Source organism: Dufourea novaeangliae, unplaced genomic scaffold (assembly GCF_001272555.1).
Source record: "Dufourea novaeangliae isolate 0120121106 unplaced genomic scaffold, ASM127255v1 scaffold96, whole genome shotgun sequence".
Lineage (NCBI taxonomy): Eukaryota > Metazoa > Arthropoda > Insecta > Hymenoptera > Halictidae > Dufourea > Dufourea novaeangliae.
In genome coordinates this window covers 993,352-1,012,247 of record NW_015373974.1, presented here as the reverse complement: position 1 = coordinate 1,012,247, position 18,896 = coordinate 993,352, and the positions used below count along the sequence as shown (strand labels likewise).

The window sequence follows — 18,896 nt, the reverse complement described above, 5'->3', positions numbered from 1 at the left end:
AACATGTCAAAATTGCGAGTAAAATATTTTACTTTTTATTATACCCATTTGTAATTATTGTGAGAAATCTGCAATGAGGTATAATACTATTTTAGGAGTCTAAATGTTAGCAACGAAAAATGGTACCTTTTATTGTATATAAATGTGAGTCTATACTTGGTTTTATCAGGGGACAGGGTTCTTAGAGTTCTAGGTACAGCACTGGCTCCAGTGAACGCGTGGAACCGTTCCTGTTTGTCAAGTTTGCATACGACGATTGGCAACAGATTGGGGTTTATCAGTTCTCGTTAAATTCGTCGACAATTTTTCGCATTGGTTGTACGTGCCGGCTAACAGATACAAGGTTCAACAAGAAGGCATCATGGCAACCACTCGTCTCGGTCAAACTTTGTTCGCTAGATCTTTGAAGATTGGCAGAAAACCGCAACAGTTCGCTTCGAATGTTAAATACTATTGTTGTGAGTATTGTCAGTCGATAAATTGCAAGTTTTTTTCAACCTGCTTTTGTTAAAAACAAGCACACTTTAATTTGATTAACTATTGTGGGCACTTCGATTATTACTTGATCAACAGTGATCTATGATCTATAAAATTTATCATTGGATGTAAAAAATTCGTACTCTGTTTTGGAGGTCTTGTTTATATTTTATCATTTCGAATATCTTTGTAATTTAAGTATACTCTGTAATTGTTTTTCCTATTAATATTTGCTATTTTTTTAAATAGTCCTTCAAATGGAATTGTAGTAGAAATATTCTAGAGAAGTTCTGAATACATGCTCATGTTTTAAATATTCCTAAAATAATCGCTCTGTTCGATGAATATTCAAGAACGAATTTCTTCCAAGTACATTTCGTATTTATGACTTCCTGCTAACCGATTAGCCGGCTTTCGATTATGCTACGGGAAATTCTGCACGAAACAGAAAAATGGTAGTTGAGAGTCGTGAAAACTTCAGTCTTGTGAGAAAATTCTTGCAAACATTAAAACTTCCCCAGTATTAATTCTTAATACTTCCACTGTTTTGTAATTTAATATATCAGATGAATCCAGAAGCTGTTGATCATAAACATGTTTTGTATCTAGGTCAGGTTCCAAAGTATGAATTTATCAAGGTGGAAACAACAGGAGAAAAGAACAATGTAGGCTTGATCACCTTGAACAGACCGAAAGCGCTAAACGCTCTGTGCGATGGTTTGATGTCTGAGGTGAACGATGCTGTGGCCAGATTTGATAAGAATGATGGTGTTGGTGCCATTGTTCTCACTGGCAGTGAGAAAGCATTTGCAGCCGGTAAGTCTTCGTACTGAAAATTGATCAAGGATCGAACTGAATTTTAACACTACCTTTTCAGGAGCTGACATCAAGGAGATGCAGAACAACGTGTATTCCCAAACTATTAGAGGAAACTTCCTGACCACTTGGGATGGAGTTTCTAAAGCTTCGAAGCCTGTGATTGCTGCAGTCAATGGCTACGCTGTATGTAAATCCTTAACAAAATATTAACATTATGTTCTTTGGTACTGTAAAGCGACAAATTATTTCTTCATTTAGTTAGGTGGAGGCTGCGAGCTGGCCATGATGTGCGACATAATTTATGCAGGTGAGAAGGCCAAGTTTGGACAACCAGAAATTGCTATTGGAACAATCCCTGGGGCTGGAGGCACTCAGAGGTTGACCAGAGTCGTTGGGAAGAGCAAGGCAATGGAAATGGTGCTCACAGGAAATCAAATCACAGCTGAGGAAGCCGAGAAAAGCGGTTCGTTTTTGCACAGAAATGAAGTGATTGATTTTGAAATTTAAATAAATGTTTACTTATAGGTCTAGTCAGTAAAATCTTCCCAGCAGACAAGCTGGTAGCAGAGGCAGTCAAGTTGGGCGAGAAGATTGCTTCTCATTCACAGTTGATTGTTGCCATGGCTAAGGAATCTGTGAATACTGGTACTTACCATTACCTTTTTATTAATTTACTTATTATTCGGTTATCTGATTTTTAAATATTTTTTTTCTTGAAGCTTATGAGACGACACTGAAGGAAGGTCTTCACTTTGAAAAGAGAATGTTCCATGGTACTTTTGCCACGGTGAGAAATTCGTTTATAAATGTGTATCTAAGAAGTTAATGTATATTTATTTACATAACAATGTTAAATTTAAATCTTCAGGCTGACAGGAAAGAGGGAATGACCGCGTTCGTTGAAAAGAGACCGCCAAAGTTCACGAACCAGTGAACGATATTATTGTTAACTCCGTTTGGAGTATATAATTAAATAAGGGATCATATTTTTCTACCATTTTTTATAGGTTTACGGAAATCTTATACATATATACATTAGTTATAGGAAGAATTTATAAATAAATATTTTCTTTCAGAGAGACGAAGAGACAGTTTTCAGATGAATTTTTATTTAATCGTTATCTTTACATCGACGTGGATTTAAGTATGATACATTTACAGTTAGCATTGCAGTTGATACATCAGGTGAATGATTATTGTTAACAGTTAATTATGGTGATTCTGTTAAAGCATCTTGTATAGTGAAACAGTAGGAACAATGGAATTTCACGGCAACATGTACAATTAAATATCAACCTTTACAATGCAGAATATTATTGAAAATCAACACGACTTTCAGACATCTTTTTTTTTTTTTTTTTATTTTACTTTATTGTAGTGTACTTGCGGTCTGCTTGGAGTATAAAACAGATTGTTCTCCTTTTTTGCATCGGCACACCAAGAGAATAATTGCACTTGTACAATATTCTTTATCGAATTCACAAAAAAATGGGGCAGTATCAAATTACTTGTTTTTCAATCATTCGTAAAAATCTGTTGACTAGCTAATACTAACAAATGTACAGGTATGATGTGAAAGGGGGGCTGTGCGTACGTAATGTTTCCGTAATAATTACTTCAGCTGTGGATTTCCTCGTTCTCATCCTTAAAATTACGAAAAAAAAGGAGACTCAGACTAACTATACTTACATACTAAAAATATTTGTATACTAGGTATTCGCTGCGTTTCTTAACGATTACTTAAGTACACAAAACGTTTCGTAGAACGTCAGGGAACCCCACAGGGTCTCGAAGGAGTTTCCAGTAATCGCGAACACATGATATAAAAATCTCCATCCAAGAGATGGAATCGCGTAAAAATTTATAGAAAATACCATCCGAAAGAATTCCCAAAAATATTGATATGCGAACGATGACTTTTGATTATGAATAATTTTGTACCTAAGACTCGATGATATTACTCGTGATTTATTTTTATTGGTCCTTGTTCATCAGACTTCAGACACGGAAACCGGAAACTCCTTGGGGAACCAACGAATTAAATTCAGGAAGTGCGCTCTTCTGTCACACGGGTACAACTCGGGTTTCCTTCTTCGCGTATATCACAGTTGCAAGCTCTGCTCGAATAACTAAGTTGGTACAGTTCACGGAAACGGGAATAAAAATTATCAGGACGCGTGGAGATGTATGTTTCGTCGGCCAGGCGGTTTACCGTTTATTACGGTTCTTCATGGTGAAACGTCTCCAGAAGTTGCCACTCTTCTTCGACGGCGTTGCAACCGGTGTGTCGAAGGGGTAGCTGGACTCCTCATCCGTATCTTGGGCACTCGGTGTCTCCCTAATCGGCGAACCACCGTGGCCAGAGTCTCTGTCACCGTCTACCACGTTCTTCTCTAAACCTGAAACAAACCATTATCAGAAGTTAGTTATTGAGCTAGAATTATTTAAACAAATTCCACAAAAATATTCCAGTTTTGTAGTATCAGGTTCACCAATCAGTAATCCACTATTTAAGTGAAGAAAATCTGATCTGTTCTGTAAAAATGACGGTGGAGTATGAACTTCAGCAACGAATATTGTTAAAATAGTATAGAAATTCAAGTTATTCCAAATGCAAAATTTCACAAAAATAGTAGACTAGTTATACATCCTACAATAGCATTGCCCTGGAAATACTTCATAACCCAATAGTATAACCTTAGGTTCTAATTGCCTAGAGTTAAATCCAATCGTATGCCTCCATCCACGTATTCTGTAGGTCTTCAGAGCCTACTGAAGCTACTATTAAACCTATACTCCATTTGGACTACACTTAGAACCAATTGTACCCAAAAACATGTTCCCCAAGATCATTATAAAGACCCTTCTCCTAACTGGGGGAGTCATATGCCTCGTTCCACATAATCTCTAGGTCTTCAAACCCTACTGAAGCTACTATTAAACCTATACTCCACTTGAACTACTCGTAGGACCGATTGTACCCAAAAACACGTTCCCCAAGATCATCAAGATTGCCCCACCTCCAGCACGTAGCATGTCGAGGAACGTGTTCTCGGCGTTGCCACGCGTGCGTCCCTGCTTCTGCGACGGTGTCCCAAAGCTGAGGCTCTGAATATTGATCTCCGCCTTGAGCTGCTCGGGCGGTATGTCGTCCACACGAAATTCATTCGGGTCCTCGACAAATGCCTGCTGAAGATCCCGCATGATCTTCTTCCGAATAGTCTTCTTCATGGACAAATGTCTCTCTAAATGTTTCACGTCGCTCTCAGTCAATGTTTTACTGTTATCACGGCGACGGGACTTTTTCTTCTTGCTGTTCTTCGGGCTCTCTTCCTCGCCGGAAGTCGAGCCGACGGAGACGGCACTGTCGTGACCAGCGGCCTTCTCCTCCGCTTGCAGACGGGTGTTCTCCCATTTGCTCCCGAAACCAAAGATGTCCCTTAAATGGGGGATGTTCCGGTCCGCCGTCTGCTGTCGCGCCATTTCTCTGATCCAGTGTTTCACAGTGATTCGATGACAGGGTTACTGATCTGAAATTTGAATAGTTTTTATTATCTAGGGAGAATAAACAAACATATATTCTGCTATGAATAAAAGTATTCCTAGTATTATTCCTTAATTTAAATAATTCTTTTAATTAATTATTAGGAGTGGGCTTCTAGAACCAATAGCAGACTTTGTTTCGAGGAATATCACTTTTTAGTTCAAAGTTAAATTAGTTCAGGGATGAATGGATACATATTAAAAGTGGTTTTAATTATGGTGAAATGAGATTTGAAATATTCATTTAGAAATGGCTGGAAGGACCCTAGTTCAATAATATAAAAAATCATTATAAATAAATAATATAATAAATTTGCAGGGAAGTAAATTCGACGATATTTTCGTCAGAGGTCGTATAGGTTCGATAACTCTCGCTAATATTTCCGTCTATTACAGAGGTTGAAATCCAGACCGGCCTGCAGTCTTTCGCACAGTGTCGACCGGTCATTGTCTCCCGTTGTTTTTGTCAAGTGTGTCCCTATACGGTTACGTTCGGTGCTGGTTTCTCTATGGTACTATACCAACAATGCAGTGTCATCAAAGTAAGAAAATACAATTAAATTAAATTATATCTTATTAATTTAATTACTTCAATTTCGTTTAAACTATTCAGTTTATTTATTACATTCTATTTCTGGTCTTCTATGTTAAACGTGACAGTGGAATCACTGACGATAGTGTGTTCAATATCTTCACCGTAGTGTGTTCCCTGTACTAAATAAATAATTATTAACAAGTTAACCGTCATTTGTATCCAAATAAATACGATATGTACACTCCAGCTTACTTTGTGAGCCACTTTTATTAGTTTGGTTACTGTTTGCGTCATTCAAATTCGGTTTTCTTTTGTTACCCAATGGCCAGAAGCAATATCATTTTTTTACATAATGACGGTTAACGTGTTATTTTGTCTTTGATATTTAAAACTAAATTTCAAAATATTAAATATAGCTTTCTCGTACAAAGAAAGATGTGGCCACTTGGCTTCCAATGAAAACATTGGGACAATGAAGGTTAACGTATAAATTTGTTTTTATTATTTAAAACAAAATTTCGAAATATTCAATATTTTTTTCTCGTCCATAGAAGGAACTGGGTCTGACTTCCAATGAAAATATCGGGCCACATAATGTTCGTAAGAGGGCAATTCCGAGGCGGGTCCTCAGAATAAAAGAAAACAAACAAAAGCGAGCCTACCGGTCCCAAAGTGTCGTCGACTCGTTACGAAATTACGGTCTAACGGTTTGGTCATCGACGGTGTATTTTTTTCTCTTCTTCTTTCGTTCTGTCTTATTCTTTTTTTTTTTTCAGGGTAAGTGGTATCCGGTCGGTCAACTCGATTTCTTCGTCGATTAAAGTCGCGATCGTCGGGTTGAAAAAGGAAACACGTGTGCACAGCAGTGAATGCATTACTAACCGGCCCCGTGGATCTGTATATTTACGGTAACGGTAACGTGTCACGCGTTAAAGCCTCGCCAAGGTATATACGTACGCAGCAGGAGGGAGGAGGAGGACCACTCTGATAACAACCGTGCAATTTAACGGCGCCTGGGAAACCGCACGCGCAACGCCACCTAATTATTAGGTGCAACAGGTTACCACGTCAACGATACGCACTCCTTTTTTCCTTTGGATGCGTTCCCACTGCTGCCTTCGTAACCCTGGACTCACGCACTGGTTCTCCATAAGTCGATTACAATGGAGTTTTATTTTTTTTTTTTTTCAGTATCAATTTGTCATAACTATTCCAAAAGACACTTAATAAATGATTTTCATCATATTTTTTAATGGGAACTATAACCCCTATAAGATTGTGGGATTTGTCGTTTAGGAAAATCGTTATAATATTTGAAACCGTGGACGAATGCAGTAAATCCTCGGTGAGTGTTCCAAGGCTCCTCGCCACTGTGTTCATAAAACATCCGCACTGCTGAGGTGTCCCCTGTGGAACCAGTCAAGCTCCCAGTGGTGGGGATGACGTCTCAACTCTCAGCGTAGAAGAGCCTTGGAACTCTCATCGATGATTTACTGTACTCAAGTACTCAGGATCCAGTACTGAACCTGAATAATTTTTCCGAATTCGAGGCAAAGCTCCCGTTTAATATCGAAACACTGACACAAATAGTAACCTGGAATTACTCACAAGAATGCTGGGCTAAATCTCATTATTCGTAGAATAGAATGAAAAAATGACAAAGGCACAGGTATTCTATAAAAAAAAAGTACTTCGCCATTTTTCATTGCTTAAACCTGGAAATTCCAATTTTGTAGAATGTGTAGACACTTTGCAATCAATCGTTCAATTTCATTAACCGTTTAAAGGCCCAGGATAATGTTATTAGATGTTGTTGCATTTAATTATTTATTGTTCGAATAATATCGTGGCCAACTCTGCTCCGTAGGCCGTGATCGAAAAACAACTTTCTGGGGATAAATAAAGCGGTTTCTCACGACGCAGATGGAAAGTACGCCGAGGGAAACGTGGGCGAGATTTCGCTGTATCGATCGACGGATCGGGCTTAGATGCCCACGCTGAATCGCGTAACTGCCGGGGGCCTTTATCGGGGTACAATAACCAGCTGGGTTTTTATTAATGCTCCAATAACGACCGCCCGCCTCAGTCTAGTTGTTCCTTCGCCTCCTCGTTGGTCCTGGAACCGTGATCTGTTTCCATGCTCTCTTGTTCGGTCCCTTGTTAGTCTCGAACGAAATCTACTGGCAACAGTTTGATAGCAAGGGGAATTGCGTCAGCGATCACGATCATGGTGGTACGTGTGCCAATAAGTAACCAACTGTTTTTGTGTCTTCTTGACCTTTTGCCCAATACAGGACAACGTTACCTAATACGGAGCAATGGATTAGATAGTAAATTTCAACTTCAGTGACAACAATTCTAAGAAGCTTTAGATAACAGTGCAGAAGGATCTAGTGTTGGTGCAATTGTATTAACAAATTATTGTTAATTGTAAAATGTTTCGTATTGAGATAGATTCCAAATAGTGCGTTTAAATTTTTCATGACTTGGTCCAATATATGTAAAGGATGTAGGAAATGTTACAAGACCCCTGTAAGCATTTTAGGGTACGCAGAAGTGTCCCATTAATCCACAAGACATTTATCATAGCTGTGAATTAGGATAGTTTGTTTATCAGTTAGTTAATAATATTTAAGATTCTCTGTAGAACCAGTCAAGCTCCCAGTGGTGGGGATGACGTCTGAATATATTCAGCACAGAGGAGCCTTCGAACACTCGTCGATAATTTACTGTATACTAAAATTAGGATTAGGTTATTCCTAAACTTCTGTACTACCATTTGAATTTTTCTACTATTTCACTGAAATTAAGATTAGGTCTGGAAGAATTGAATACTATAAATCATCGATAAGTGTTAAAAGGCTCCTCGCCACTGAGTTTTCATAAATCATATCCATCACTGGAGTATCTTTAAGATTGTTAAAATCCTATTTAAAATAAATAGGTCCAATTACGTGCATTAAGTGATCTCAGGTCTGAACAATACCCAGAGGTAGAAATCCAAGCGATCACGACAGAGTTATTCGCATCTGGCTTAAGTATTCATGGCGAGTGCGTGCACGTGGTTCCCCGGGGATACCGGTTCAAGCAAACTGTTACCAGCATTAGCACGTTTCACACTGTGTAGGACGATATTTACCGGAAACAGAGTATGTTTTCCTAGATGAATAACTGCATCCTTTCGTTGCAAGGGCTCTGGTTAATCAAGTATTTGTAAGTCCATCCAATAACAATCTAACAAATGCTAAGTCTTATTTATCGTGAGAAAAATCACGTATCTAGCACCAATTGTGTCTAGTACAATAAAAGAATAAGTCATTTCTTGAAAGGGTGTTCAGTAAATTCTTGATAAGTGCTGCAGAAAGATCTCTACATTATATGCTTCTGGTTCCTCCTCAAACTACTAGTGGGACCAGTCGAATTTACGAATTGCAGAAGTAGTATCCCTCTAAGATAATTGTTCCAAAGCGAGCCCAAGTTTCGAGCATTAATCGAAAATTTACTGTAGTCCGTTAAAAAGGTCAAAATTGCCCTTGGACCTAATTGGACTTGTATTGGACCATTCGATAGCTCCCAAAAAATAACAATTCCTACCGATTTTGAATCCTATATCGAAATATAGGGTTGAAAATCGGTAGAAATTGTTTTTTTCCTTGAGCTATCCTATGCTCCAACAAAAGTCCAATTAGGTCCAAGGATAATTTTCACTTTCCTATCTGGTTATTCCCTTTGTTTATAATTCTCCATTTCCCTAAATTTGATCAAGTCGCCTAGGCTTGCACAGTCGACTCACTGACTTCATCTGCAGCAATGCAGTGCCACCACGCCCTTTTATTGGATTATGCAGACAACGGGGAGAGCTTCACTATTCAACGGAAAGTGGACAGACTGAAAGCTGGGACAGGCGCGTTCAATTGAAAAAGTGATTTCCATAGCTTTTGCAACGAACGGGAACACAGTATAACGCAGGCGGTAGGTACGGTGGCTAGCTGGTTGCCAGGCAGCAAGTTCGCCCAGGTAAACCGCTCCTCCTGGTTTCCTCTCTCGCTGGTGCCGTGTCCCGGTCCCGATACAAACGCTATATTACGCTTCTATCGACGTTTGATATCGGTCGGCGTGGCGCAGCGGTGCGCAAACTCATTTTTTTTTTCTTCACGGAATTAAAACCAGTTCCGTTGGACTGACACAGTAATACTCTGTTAAACGCAGCCAGACATCGGGCTATTAACAATTCATAAAATGCCGTTGAATGCACCAGGGCTGTTACGAATATTCGAATACTCCGTACTATTCGAATTATTCGAGTACTTCGTACTATTCGAACTGTTCGAATCCTCCGTACTATTCGAATTATTCAGATACTTTGTACTACTCAAATACTTCGTACTATTCGAGTTACTTGAATTTTCCGTACTGTTCGAAATAATCTAATTATTCGAATAAATTGTTCGTATTCGAATCATTCGAATAGTACGAATATTGGAATGCTTACAGTTCTAGAATGCACCGTTTCTTGTCGACCTGATGCCTCTTTCGACCAAACTTTTAATTTAACGTAAAACCAAGTGAGGAATATTGTTCATAAAATTTTTTCAATAACCCTACCAGAACACTCGTTTACATTGTTGCGGAAAGTTGGTGAATTTATACAATCTTTAATTGAGAATAGAGAGTTGAAGGTGGATGTAATGTATTCAGTGTTACCTAATGCGTATTACATGTAACAGTTCCGTTTTTGAGTTTCCTGGAAATCTAGGGGGGAGATGTGTTTTGTAATTCAAATTTATAACACGAGTTGAGCAACCGTTACGAAATGATTGAACGGTGGACAATGAAAATATCTCGGAACAGGGAATAATTTCTAGTAATTTTCTATTTTTCTTTTCTGCGGTATTGCAATTTTCGCGAGTTTGTTCGTGCGATTATGTGTCTCGAGGTAATCGTCGATTCCGGTTCGACGGAGCCCTTGCTATTACGCGATTAATAAGCGTGATCGTAAATTATTGGAGGGCACGATACGGGTTGCGCTTCACTGGCTTAATGGATGAGTCTAGCTCGGTATAGTAATATCACGGTGAAAAACGCTGCTTTTCAGCGGACGGGATCCTCCACAATTTTGTCGTCACCAGTTCGCCACGTTTTAAACTACCATGACTATAGATGGTTTAATGAAGATTAACTGGGAACTGATGTTCCTGGGGATAACTTCATTATAGGGGTCTAGATCCCCTTAATTTAGATATATGTCTCACTTTATATAACAATTGCAATTGATCACCTTATTCTTAAAATAACAATGTTATTCCTATTTAGATAGATTAGTAAGAAATAATTTAATTCTAGAACATAAATACGTATTCAAATATTGTTTTAGTTAAATTAGTAGGAAATAATTTAAATCTAAACTTAAGTTTTTAGACTCATAGTCTAAATATAGATATAACTATCCTGCCTTCAGTCCTGATATTTTCTCATCTTATTGAAAATTTTGGATTCTCTTTTGATTCAAGATTCTCTAGACTACCTCATCTCCATATGAATTAATTAACGATCATGATAGGTGAAGACATACACTGTTTCTCTCCCTATAAGCACGTTTTTTCTGACATGATAGTCACATCCCCTTCTTCATCACATTCAAAATGGTGTCCACTGCCATCTATAATCTCTGTCAGTCCAAAGTCGCGGTACTATAGAAAGAAAACCCTGTCTATTAACACGCTACTGATAAAGTCAGGGTTCAGCTGTTGGTATAGCTCGTAAGTAATTGATAAAATACTGTCTCCATGCTTGAATTGATTAATTGCTGAATTATTTCAGGGTTTCATTCGATGAACAAGAAGCCCATGAACGAAATTCGAAGCCCTCTTTATTCCCGGACGTGGAAACCAAGTGTAGACCGGCTATTAAACGTACGAAATAACGTGGCGATGTACCGTAAGCCGACAGTGGAGCCTTCACGCATGGTGAATCGAAGTGAACAGGACACGGGGAAACAGGCACGATCGATTCGTGGCTCGTTACGGCGTCTGGTCGAAAGTTCGAGCCGAGCTACGTGCATTAATATTTCCGTTATTGCGCGCACGAGCACCGAGGTTATGCCTTTCACACAGCGAAATAATAATAACGATAATAATAGCGATCCATCGGTGATCTGCACCTTCATCGATTGGGCCAGTCGACGCCACTGTGATTTTCTCAACGCGTATCTGAGTTTCCTTTACTGACAAATTACCCTTTTTTTAATTTTAGTTAAGCTAAATCTGTATTAGTTCGATTAGAGATTAAAATATCCCAGGAGGGATTCAGAATAATATAAATATTATTAAGATTCTGATCTATATTTTAGGTTCTCGAAGTAATATTATTTTGACATATTTTTCGTTGGGTAATTTTTATAGTAGATTCACACTATTACTGATAGATATCATAGCATATCTCTGGTTTGATACTGATCATAATTCACCTTCCTACAAATAGTAGAGAAGGAAAAAAGTAATTATTAATTTCCAACGTTACCGAGATTAGAGATCATCGGGCAATTAGCCTCAATTAAGCCATTAAAGAGCCTTGTGTAATTTGTAATCGAGGGTCCAGTAATTGTCAGTGTTTCAACATGAAAAATTCCGACTTAATTAAAAGATGACGAAAATCAATTCCCATCTCTGTTACAGATCCCCCACAAGCATAGCGTTCAGTCACCAAAGGATGCACAATAAGAAAACGATGTTCAGTCGAACCTTGATTCGCGGCTATTCCATCGATCACCGTAGATTCTTAATCCAAAACGATCACCTGTTCAGCACAGCACTATGACTTGTTCACTGTTCACGTAGTAGAACCAATTAAAAATGACTTTGTGCAACGATCGACGGAACGAGGAGGATCTAGAAGAAACGTAGTCAGACGCGAATCCGCTCGAGATCGTGGTCGCAGCGCGACTAAACGCCGATCCAGGACTTTCACTTCGAGATCCGAGGCCCTCCGTCCCTTCTCGATCCGATTATCCGCAGCACGCCCACGTTCTCCACTCTGAATCACGATCGGGATTGTTCTTTACGCGAATAATACCGTTCACCGAGCGAATAGAGCTAGCTGAGATGGAAGAAGAGGCTATCTTCTCGTATTTTCCAAGCGACAGGGATAAAGACCCTCTGAAACTGGTGGAGTCTTCCATAAACCTAGGTTTTAGAGATTTCTAGAGTCTTCTAGAGCTTCCTAGAGCTTGATAAAGCTTCCTAGAGTATCCTAGAGTCTCTTTGAGTCTCCTAGAGCTTCCTAGAGTATCCTAGAGCCTCCTAGTGTCCCTTAGAGTTTCCTAGAGTCTCCTAGAATATCCTAGAATCTCCTAGAACCTCCTAGATTTTCCTAGAGCTTCCTAGAGTCTCCCAGAGTTTCTTAGTGTATCCTAGAGTCTCCCATAGTCTCCCAGAGCTTTGTAGAGTTCTAGAGTTCTAAAGTTCTACAGTCTTCCAGAGTCTTCTAGAGTCTGCTAGAGTTCAAAAGTTTTCCAGATTTCTCTAGGATCTTCTAGAGGTCTAGAGTCATCTAGAATTCTGGAATAGATTAAATCAAAACTCCAATTTCTTCTTTAAATACACTTTGACCTATCAGATAATACTTCTTACAGACTGCTACTGGGATCTCCAGATCCTATGGGTTTGATCACAGTGAAGGTACCATAACGTACAAAAATTCATTCTTCTATAGTAGGTGGGTAATTCACATCTTAAGTATTAGAGACCCTCTTTTCAAACTCATAATACACCTGATGTTCTCCATAATCATCCTCCAACTATACTGTGACACTACAATAAAATATATAATTTCTATTTGTTTAAGGAGGGTATTCACACATCCTATACATCTCTGAATCATTTCTATCGGGTATTTATTCTCCAAGGCGAAGCAGAACGGAGCAAAGGCTCTCGATGGTGTAATCACCTCTGACAAGACAGAGCCGCGGATCCTCCTCTTGGTGGATCGTTCGTGAAGGGATGGGCCGGGCTGCAGAGGCAGGAGGGAGGGAGGTTGGGTTCACCTTTCACCCTGGAGTAACTGTACAACGAGGAAAGTCAGGGAATGGATTATGGCGACGGAGGTGAACAGCTGGGACTCGATATAACCTGCCACGATTACGTTTCCGTTGCTGGTATTAATTTTCGTTCGCCACGAACGCACGAATAATTCTTGCCGCCAGGCCGGTAAGGCAATCACGTGGAAGCGGCAGGAATTAATCAGGCTTCGCGTGTCCATTAGTACCTTTCGGATAAAGTTCACTGTGTCCATTAGTACCGTCGTGATAAATTTTCCTTTCCAGCTATAGGAACACGTACTAACACTCGTAATTAATTTTAGGACGATGGAGTGGAACAAGGATGTCTGAAACCCATGGAATTCAACGGTAAAAGTGAATGAACTCGCGTCGGATTTATTATCGCAGTTCGTTGAACGTGGATCGGTAATGGATGGACGAAAAGGAGTCGCTGGGTTACGTGAACACGCTTTCGTTTGTTTTTCAAATATGCACCGTGTGTGCCTACCGATTCCGATTCAGCACGGAAGAGACCAGAACCGTTTCCAACAGGCCGATTCACGAGGCTGATAATAGGTCGGTTGAAACTCCGTGACTTTTCATTCGTAGAAAGGAAAATTACTCGTTGAACGGCTACAATGGTTCTGTAGCTTATCAGGTTAACGAAATCCGCTTGTACTTTGTGAAACTGACGTGATTAACGGATTCAACTCATTGTATTTAGTGACGGAACTGACTACAGGGCAACGATAGTTTACTATTCGTGCTGGGGATTATGGAAGTGATGCAAGGAAAACAGCCGAAAGTACTGAATATTTCCCTTAAAGTCTTGGACCCCTCTTTTTAAACACCCTCTGTATATTAAAAAGAGTGCATTCGCGTAATTACGAGTATACTAAATTCATCAGAATTATAAGATATATAGACTATAAACGTAGTGCAACTGAATTTTCTCATAAACAGGGTGTTTCATTTATCTTGACCACAAGAACTATACGAAGGATGTTTAAGCTATTAATAAACCTTGTATGTTAATAGATTTTCATACTGGGTAAGAGGAATTGTGAATTTGTTTGAAAGTTTACTATTTCTAGCACAAAGTATCGTTCATCAAAAATGAAACCACCTGTACAAGGAGATTCAAAAATGATAATATCATGTATTTTCGTGAACCTGAAATAGTCAGAGGCACGTGTCAGAGCATTCTAATTGTCCTTATTCCCGAAAACAGAACACGTTTCGTGACCGAGCGAAATAAGGCCAAGGAAAATGCGAAAGAACGTACGAGGCTGGAGGTAACTCGGGGCTAAAAAAATGGGGAAATATCGTGCCGGAATCCACGTCTAATCCGAATTATCATTCACCATACGTATCCCTGTTTATTATTTTCCCGTGCCCTCGACGCGAGCCACCACGACGAAAGTGACATCATATTCTCCTCACGAACCAGTTTCCATTGAGTTTAATACCGGTTCCCCCGTCCACAAGCCTTCCATTTCGTCGGGGTAACTGTTGCAAACTATTGTGTATCCTCCCAAATCACTTTTTGGGGTAGCTTTAATCTCCATTCCAGCTTTTTAGCCATTTTCCCTGTCATTTTCCTTGGACATATTTTTGTCTGATAGACATTTTCTCTTCTTGGGACTCTTTAAATAGGTTAGACAATGTTTCATTTAGGTCTTGAATGAGGATCAAGGGTTTCTCCTAATTTGGTGTATAAGGAAAGTACTGCATTACTGTCAGTTTTTTCCAAAATTTAACCTCACTTTCTATTTTTTTTAAGGAAACATTTGGTCCAGGGCTACTGAACTACTACCCACAATGAAACTTTCCAGATTAGTTCAGGAATTATTAAGTCCCTTATACCCATTTATGTCAATCAGACCCAAAGGCAGATCAATTTGTTGCAAGATTGAGTCGAATTTAATTTATCAAGTATTAATATAATTATTACAAGGACTGTACAGGGGGATCAATAAGAAAATTGAATCATAGTGGAATATTGTTGGCTCTGGTGTGTATGAAAAAGATGAAAACAGGAATATCCCCGTCCAAGTTTAATGTTAATTAGCTTCTAATATTCAGGTGGATATGTTTGATTAGAATCGACTTTCAAGTAATTATAACATAATTCAGAGTCGAGTGATGATTGGGAGATCCTAGGTGATCGTGGGTCAGAAACACCTCACTTCTACTCGGAGCATTGTTCTCCCCTCGGATCGAGGACGCGTCGAACCCATGGCGTTAGAAAAGAACACATAAGTCTGGAGTTTCTCTTCGCGGCTTGTCCTGTGGCTGCCGTGTGTATCGTAAATAATCTACTTTTACTGTCGGTGTAATTACCACTCTCTTATTGGATCTCCTCCAAATGAGAATCCTAATTAAATTTCCATGCAAATCGAAATTTTGAGAATTTTCTAAGTTTTATTAATCACTGTAACGACTGGTGTCATGATTCCATTAGCAATAAAAGAAGAAAGTGTGGATCTTGAATTTCCTTTTGGAGTCGAAGGTACTCTAATTTTTTCGTTACATATAACTGCTTTCATTTTTGCAACGCTTGTGCAACATTTGCACATGGAAAGTTCGATGTGGAAAAATATAATAAAATCCTTAACACGCGTACGCGTCGCGGTTATCTTCGTCACGATCATTTCATAAGTTTTTTTTTTGTTACGTCAGAAAAATTTCATTGGTCGACGGGCTGGCTAGATAGAAACATCGTGGTTTTTCAGTCTTTTTCCGACGTTGCTTGGGCAAGATCACGATGAGCAGGAAATCATCGCGAAACACTTCGGAGGGAGAAGACGGAGAAACGTGTGCAAGTAACGCCTGATACGATCTGAAGCTTTTTATTCACCGAGATTATTAATTAACTTGCATTTTTATCTGACAACCTACTGAAAACTATAAAATGTTTTATTGTTACATTAGATACAGCAGTAAATAATCCATTTTATTTTACACAAGGTCACATTTGGAGATGATACATAATTTGTCAAATTCATCTTAACAACTATAGTTATCTAAATATTCAACTCATGTTCTTCAAATATTAATTTTACGTTTTCTAAATATTTATTTTACATTTTCTGAATATCTACTTTGCATTTTTAAATATTTCTTTTACCTTTCCCGTATATGTATACAATACTTGGATTCAATATTTTTTCCAATTAAAAGGTGTGGTTAAAAAACTATTTGTTCAATATTCGAAAAAGAAATATTTAACCAATATTTTGTGCTACTAGGATATGTTTATATCAGCATATTAAAATTCGTCCTCGTTCTAGAAACCATCCACAATTTGTAAAAAATAAATTTCGGGAAGGTATTTTAGATTTCAATTATAGTTTATTTAAAAAAGTAGGTTATTTATTAATGCAGCTAATGCATAGTTAATCGGTTCAGATTTCCGAATAATTTTGCAACACGTCGATCAGAGCTCAACTCGCTAAACTGGCGAACCCCGGAAACCGATCGAAACCAGTTCGTCGTGGGGTTTATTGATTATCTTTTTGTCTGGCAAACCGTGTCAGAATCCGGCTGTCTGTCGACTCGAATTGCGATCGACGGTGTAGCGCGTTGGTTATTTCCTTTTTTTTTTTCTTTCAGTCGTTGGATAACTGTCGGGGGAAGAACCGAGAAAGCTGCCACCCACAGACTTGAAAACCGGGAAAGTAATAAAGGCTAACGGTGTCTGCGACAAACAGGCAGTGATATATCAGCGGGAGGTGTCTGCGGTCTGTAATTTCACGTGGTATCACGTCGAGGAAGAGACTTCCTCCGGCGAAGCGCTGATCGATCCCCGTTGAAAACTACCTTGTCCCGCTTGTACCAATCCTCGTGCACCAATCGGAGCAGCTTGGGAGGAAATTTTGGGATTCGGAGTTTAATAAGTGATATTTAGGTGTTCCAACCTAAATCTCAAGATTCAAGTTTGAGTCCAGGGTCCAAAGTTAGATATGGCGATTCAAACTTAGGTCTAGGGATCCAAACTTTGTTCTAGGGGACCAAACGTTGATCTAGGTGTCCAAAGTAAGATAACAGGAATCCAAACTTTGATCTGGGGGTCCAGAGTAAGATAATAGGAAACTAAACTTTGATGTAGGGGTCAAAAATAAGCTAATAGGGGACCAAAGTTTGATCTAAGAGCCCAACCTTTAATTGAGAATTCGGAAGTGGGACATAGGGGTCCAAACTAAGACCTAGAGGTCTCTTGGATCTAGGTGTCTAAAGATAGATATACTGATTCACTGTTAGACATAGGAGTCCAAACATTAATTAATGGTTCTAAAGTGAGATGTGAGTGCTCAAAGATTAATCTAGAGGTTTCTTGGATCCAAGAGTCCAAAATTAGGTACAACGGTCCAAACGTTAATCCAGGAGTGAAAATTCAAATCAGAATCCTAGGACTTTTGTAAAGAAACGTGCAACATCTAGAAGTCACTGACTGTTGAATCGATGGACCCAGTTCTCATACATGAAGCTATACGGCAGACACTGAATCCGTGTCAAAAAGCTCGGGATGCAGGGCTTAATTGAGCACGTCTAGACATCGTACAAGGTAACTCAACTTCGAGGGACGGAACGGAGGCAAAGTAGAGGCGAGGGTACGGGCATTTTCTCTTATGTAACGTAGACTGGAGTTTCTGCTCGGTGTAGCGTGTACATAAGCCGCCTCGCAACTTCCAGGCGAAGGAGGCATTGTCTCGCGTGCCCGGTCGTGTTATTCTCTTTGTGACCCCGAGGAGGTACGACATTTTTCGTTGGAAATCATATTGAACTCTTCCGTTATAAATTTTTATTCTAGATACTAGTGTAATATTTCGAATGTCAATATAATTATAAACTAAGTCTAAGTTATCATTTTAAACTGTAGGTCTTCAGCATTTTTGAATGTGCAGTCTATTAAAGGGATTGGGCAGTCAAATTTCGTCCGAAATATGACATTTTTTTGGGAATTAATTACAAGCAAGTGACTATAAATTGTGACTAGTACGTTTTGGTAATGTTTGTTAATGCTATAAATATAAAAAAAATTGATTTGATAATATATACATATATATATATGACGTCGTTTATTAAAATTTGCCTTTTGCAGACGTCTTTTTTATAATTTTGATTTTTTTTCTTCAGTAGATTCAGTGTAGAATGTAGGACCAAAGTAAATTATGTTCACGTGAAGTTAATACCATACAAATGAGGGAGGTTGGGACGGGTTAAATATAATTTATTGTTCAATATTGATAAATTCGATAATCGTTGAAGGTGTTTAAAAATTCTTTCTAACGAGAAATCCTTTGTTTTCAGGCCACTCTCGTGATCTCACGAAAAATCATCATGTATCGTTGACTCGGCTCGCCGGCCAACTCGAGGAAAGACGAGGTGTATCATCCAGTATTGCGAGTCATCCTTCTTGTTCTTTACGTTTATTTTGCCTTGGGGCCCACCGTCCTTCCGTGCCGGGGACGCATCTTCTCCCAC

The 18,896-nt window shown here is 39.0% G+C and overlaps 2 protein-coding genes across 3 annotated transcripts in view; one reads left to right on the top strand and one right to left on the bottom strand.

The window, feature by feature from the left end:
• The first annotated feature begins 198 nt into the window (after positions 1–198).
• Positions 199–2,300, top strand: LOC107187011 (probable enoyl-CoA hydratase, mitochondrial). The gene is made up of 7 exons (XM_015575000.1): positions 199–458; positions 1,087–1,293; positions 1,355–1,479; positions 1,555–1,759; positions 1,822–1,941; positions 2,016–2,083; positions 2,165–2,300. Exons 1-7 carry the CDS (start codon positions 362–364, stop codon positions 2,228–2,230), a joined length of 888 nt encoding a protein of 295 aa, XP_015430486.1. The 5' UTR covers positions 199–361; the 3' UTR covers positions 2,231–2,300.
• Positions 2,301–3,417: 1,117 nt separating this feature from the next.
• LOC107187029 overlaps positions 3,418–18,896 on the bottom strand; it is a 30,267-nt gene continuing 14,788 nt past the window's right edge. The window contains exons 1-3 of one of the 2 annotated variants that reach the window (XM_015575027.1): positions 6,037–6,058; positions 4,317–4,826; positions 3,418–3,695 (exon numbers count right to left, since the gene is read on the bottom strand). In XM_015575027.1, coding sequence (XP_015430513.1) covers positions 3,505–3,695; positions 4,317–4,779 — 654 coding nt within the window. In that variant the 5' untranslated portion in view covers positions 4,780–4,826; positions 6,037–6,058 and the 3' untranslated portion in view covers positions 3,418–3,504. Of the gene's footprint in view, positions 3,696–4,316; positions 4,827–6,036; positions 6,059–18,896 lie in introns of those variants that run through there. The other variant, XM_015575026.1, reaches the window with a different exon arrangement.

Coding starts and splice junctions, on each gene's coding strand:
- LOC107187011 (XM_015575000.1), top strand. CDS start 362: ATGGCAACCACTCGTCTCGGTCAAACTTTGTTCGCTAGATCTTTGAAG. Junction 459..1,086: donor GAATGTTAAATACTATTGTT/GTGAGTATTGTC, acceptor TTTTGTATCTAG/GTCAGGTTCCAAAGTATGAA. Junction 1,480..1,554: donor CTGCAGTCAATGGCTACGCT/GTATGTAAATCC, acceptor TTCTTCATTTAG/TTAGGTGGAGGCTGCGAGCT.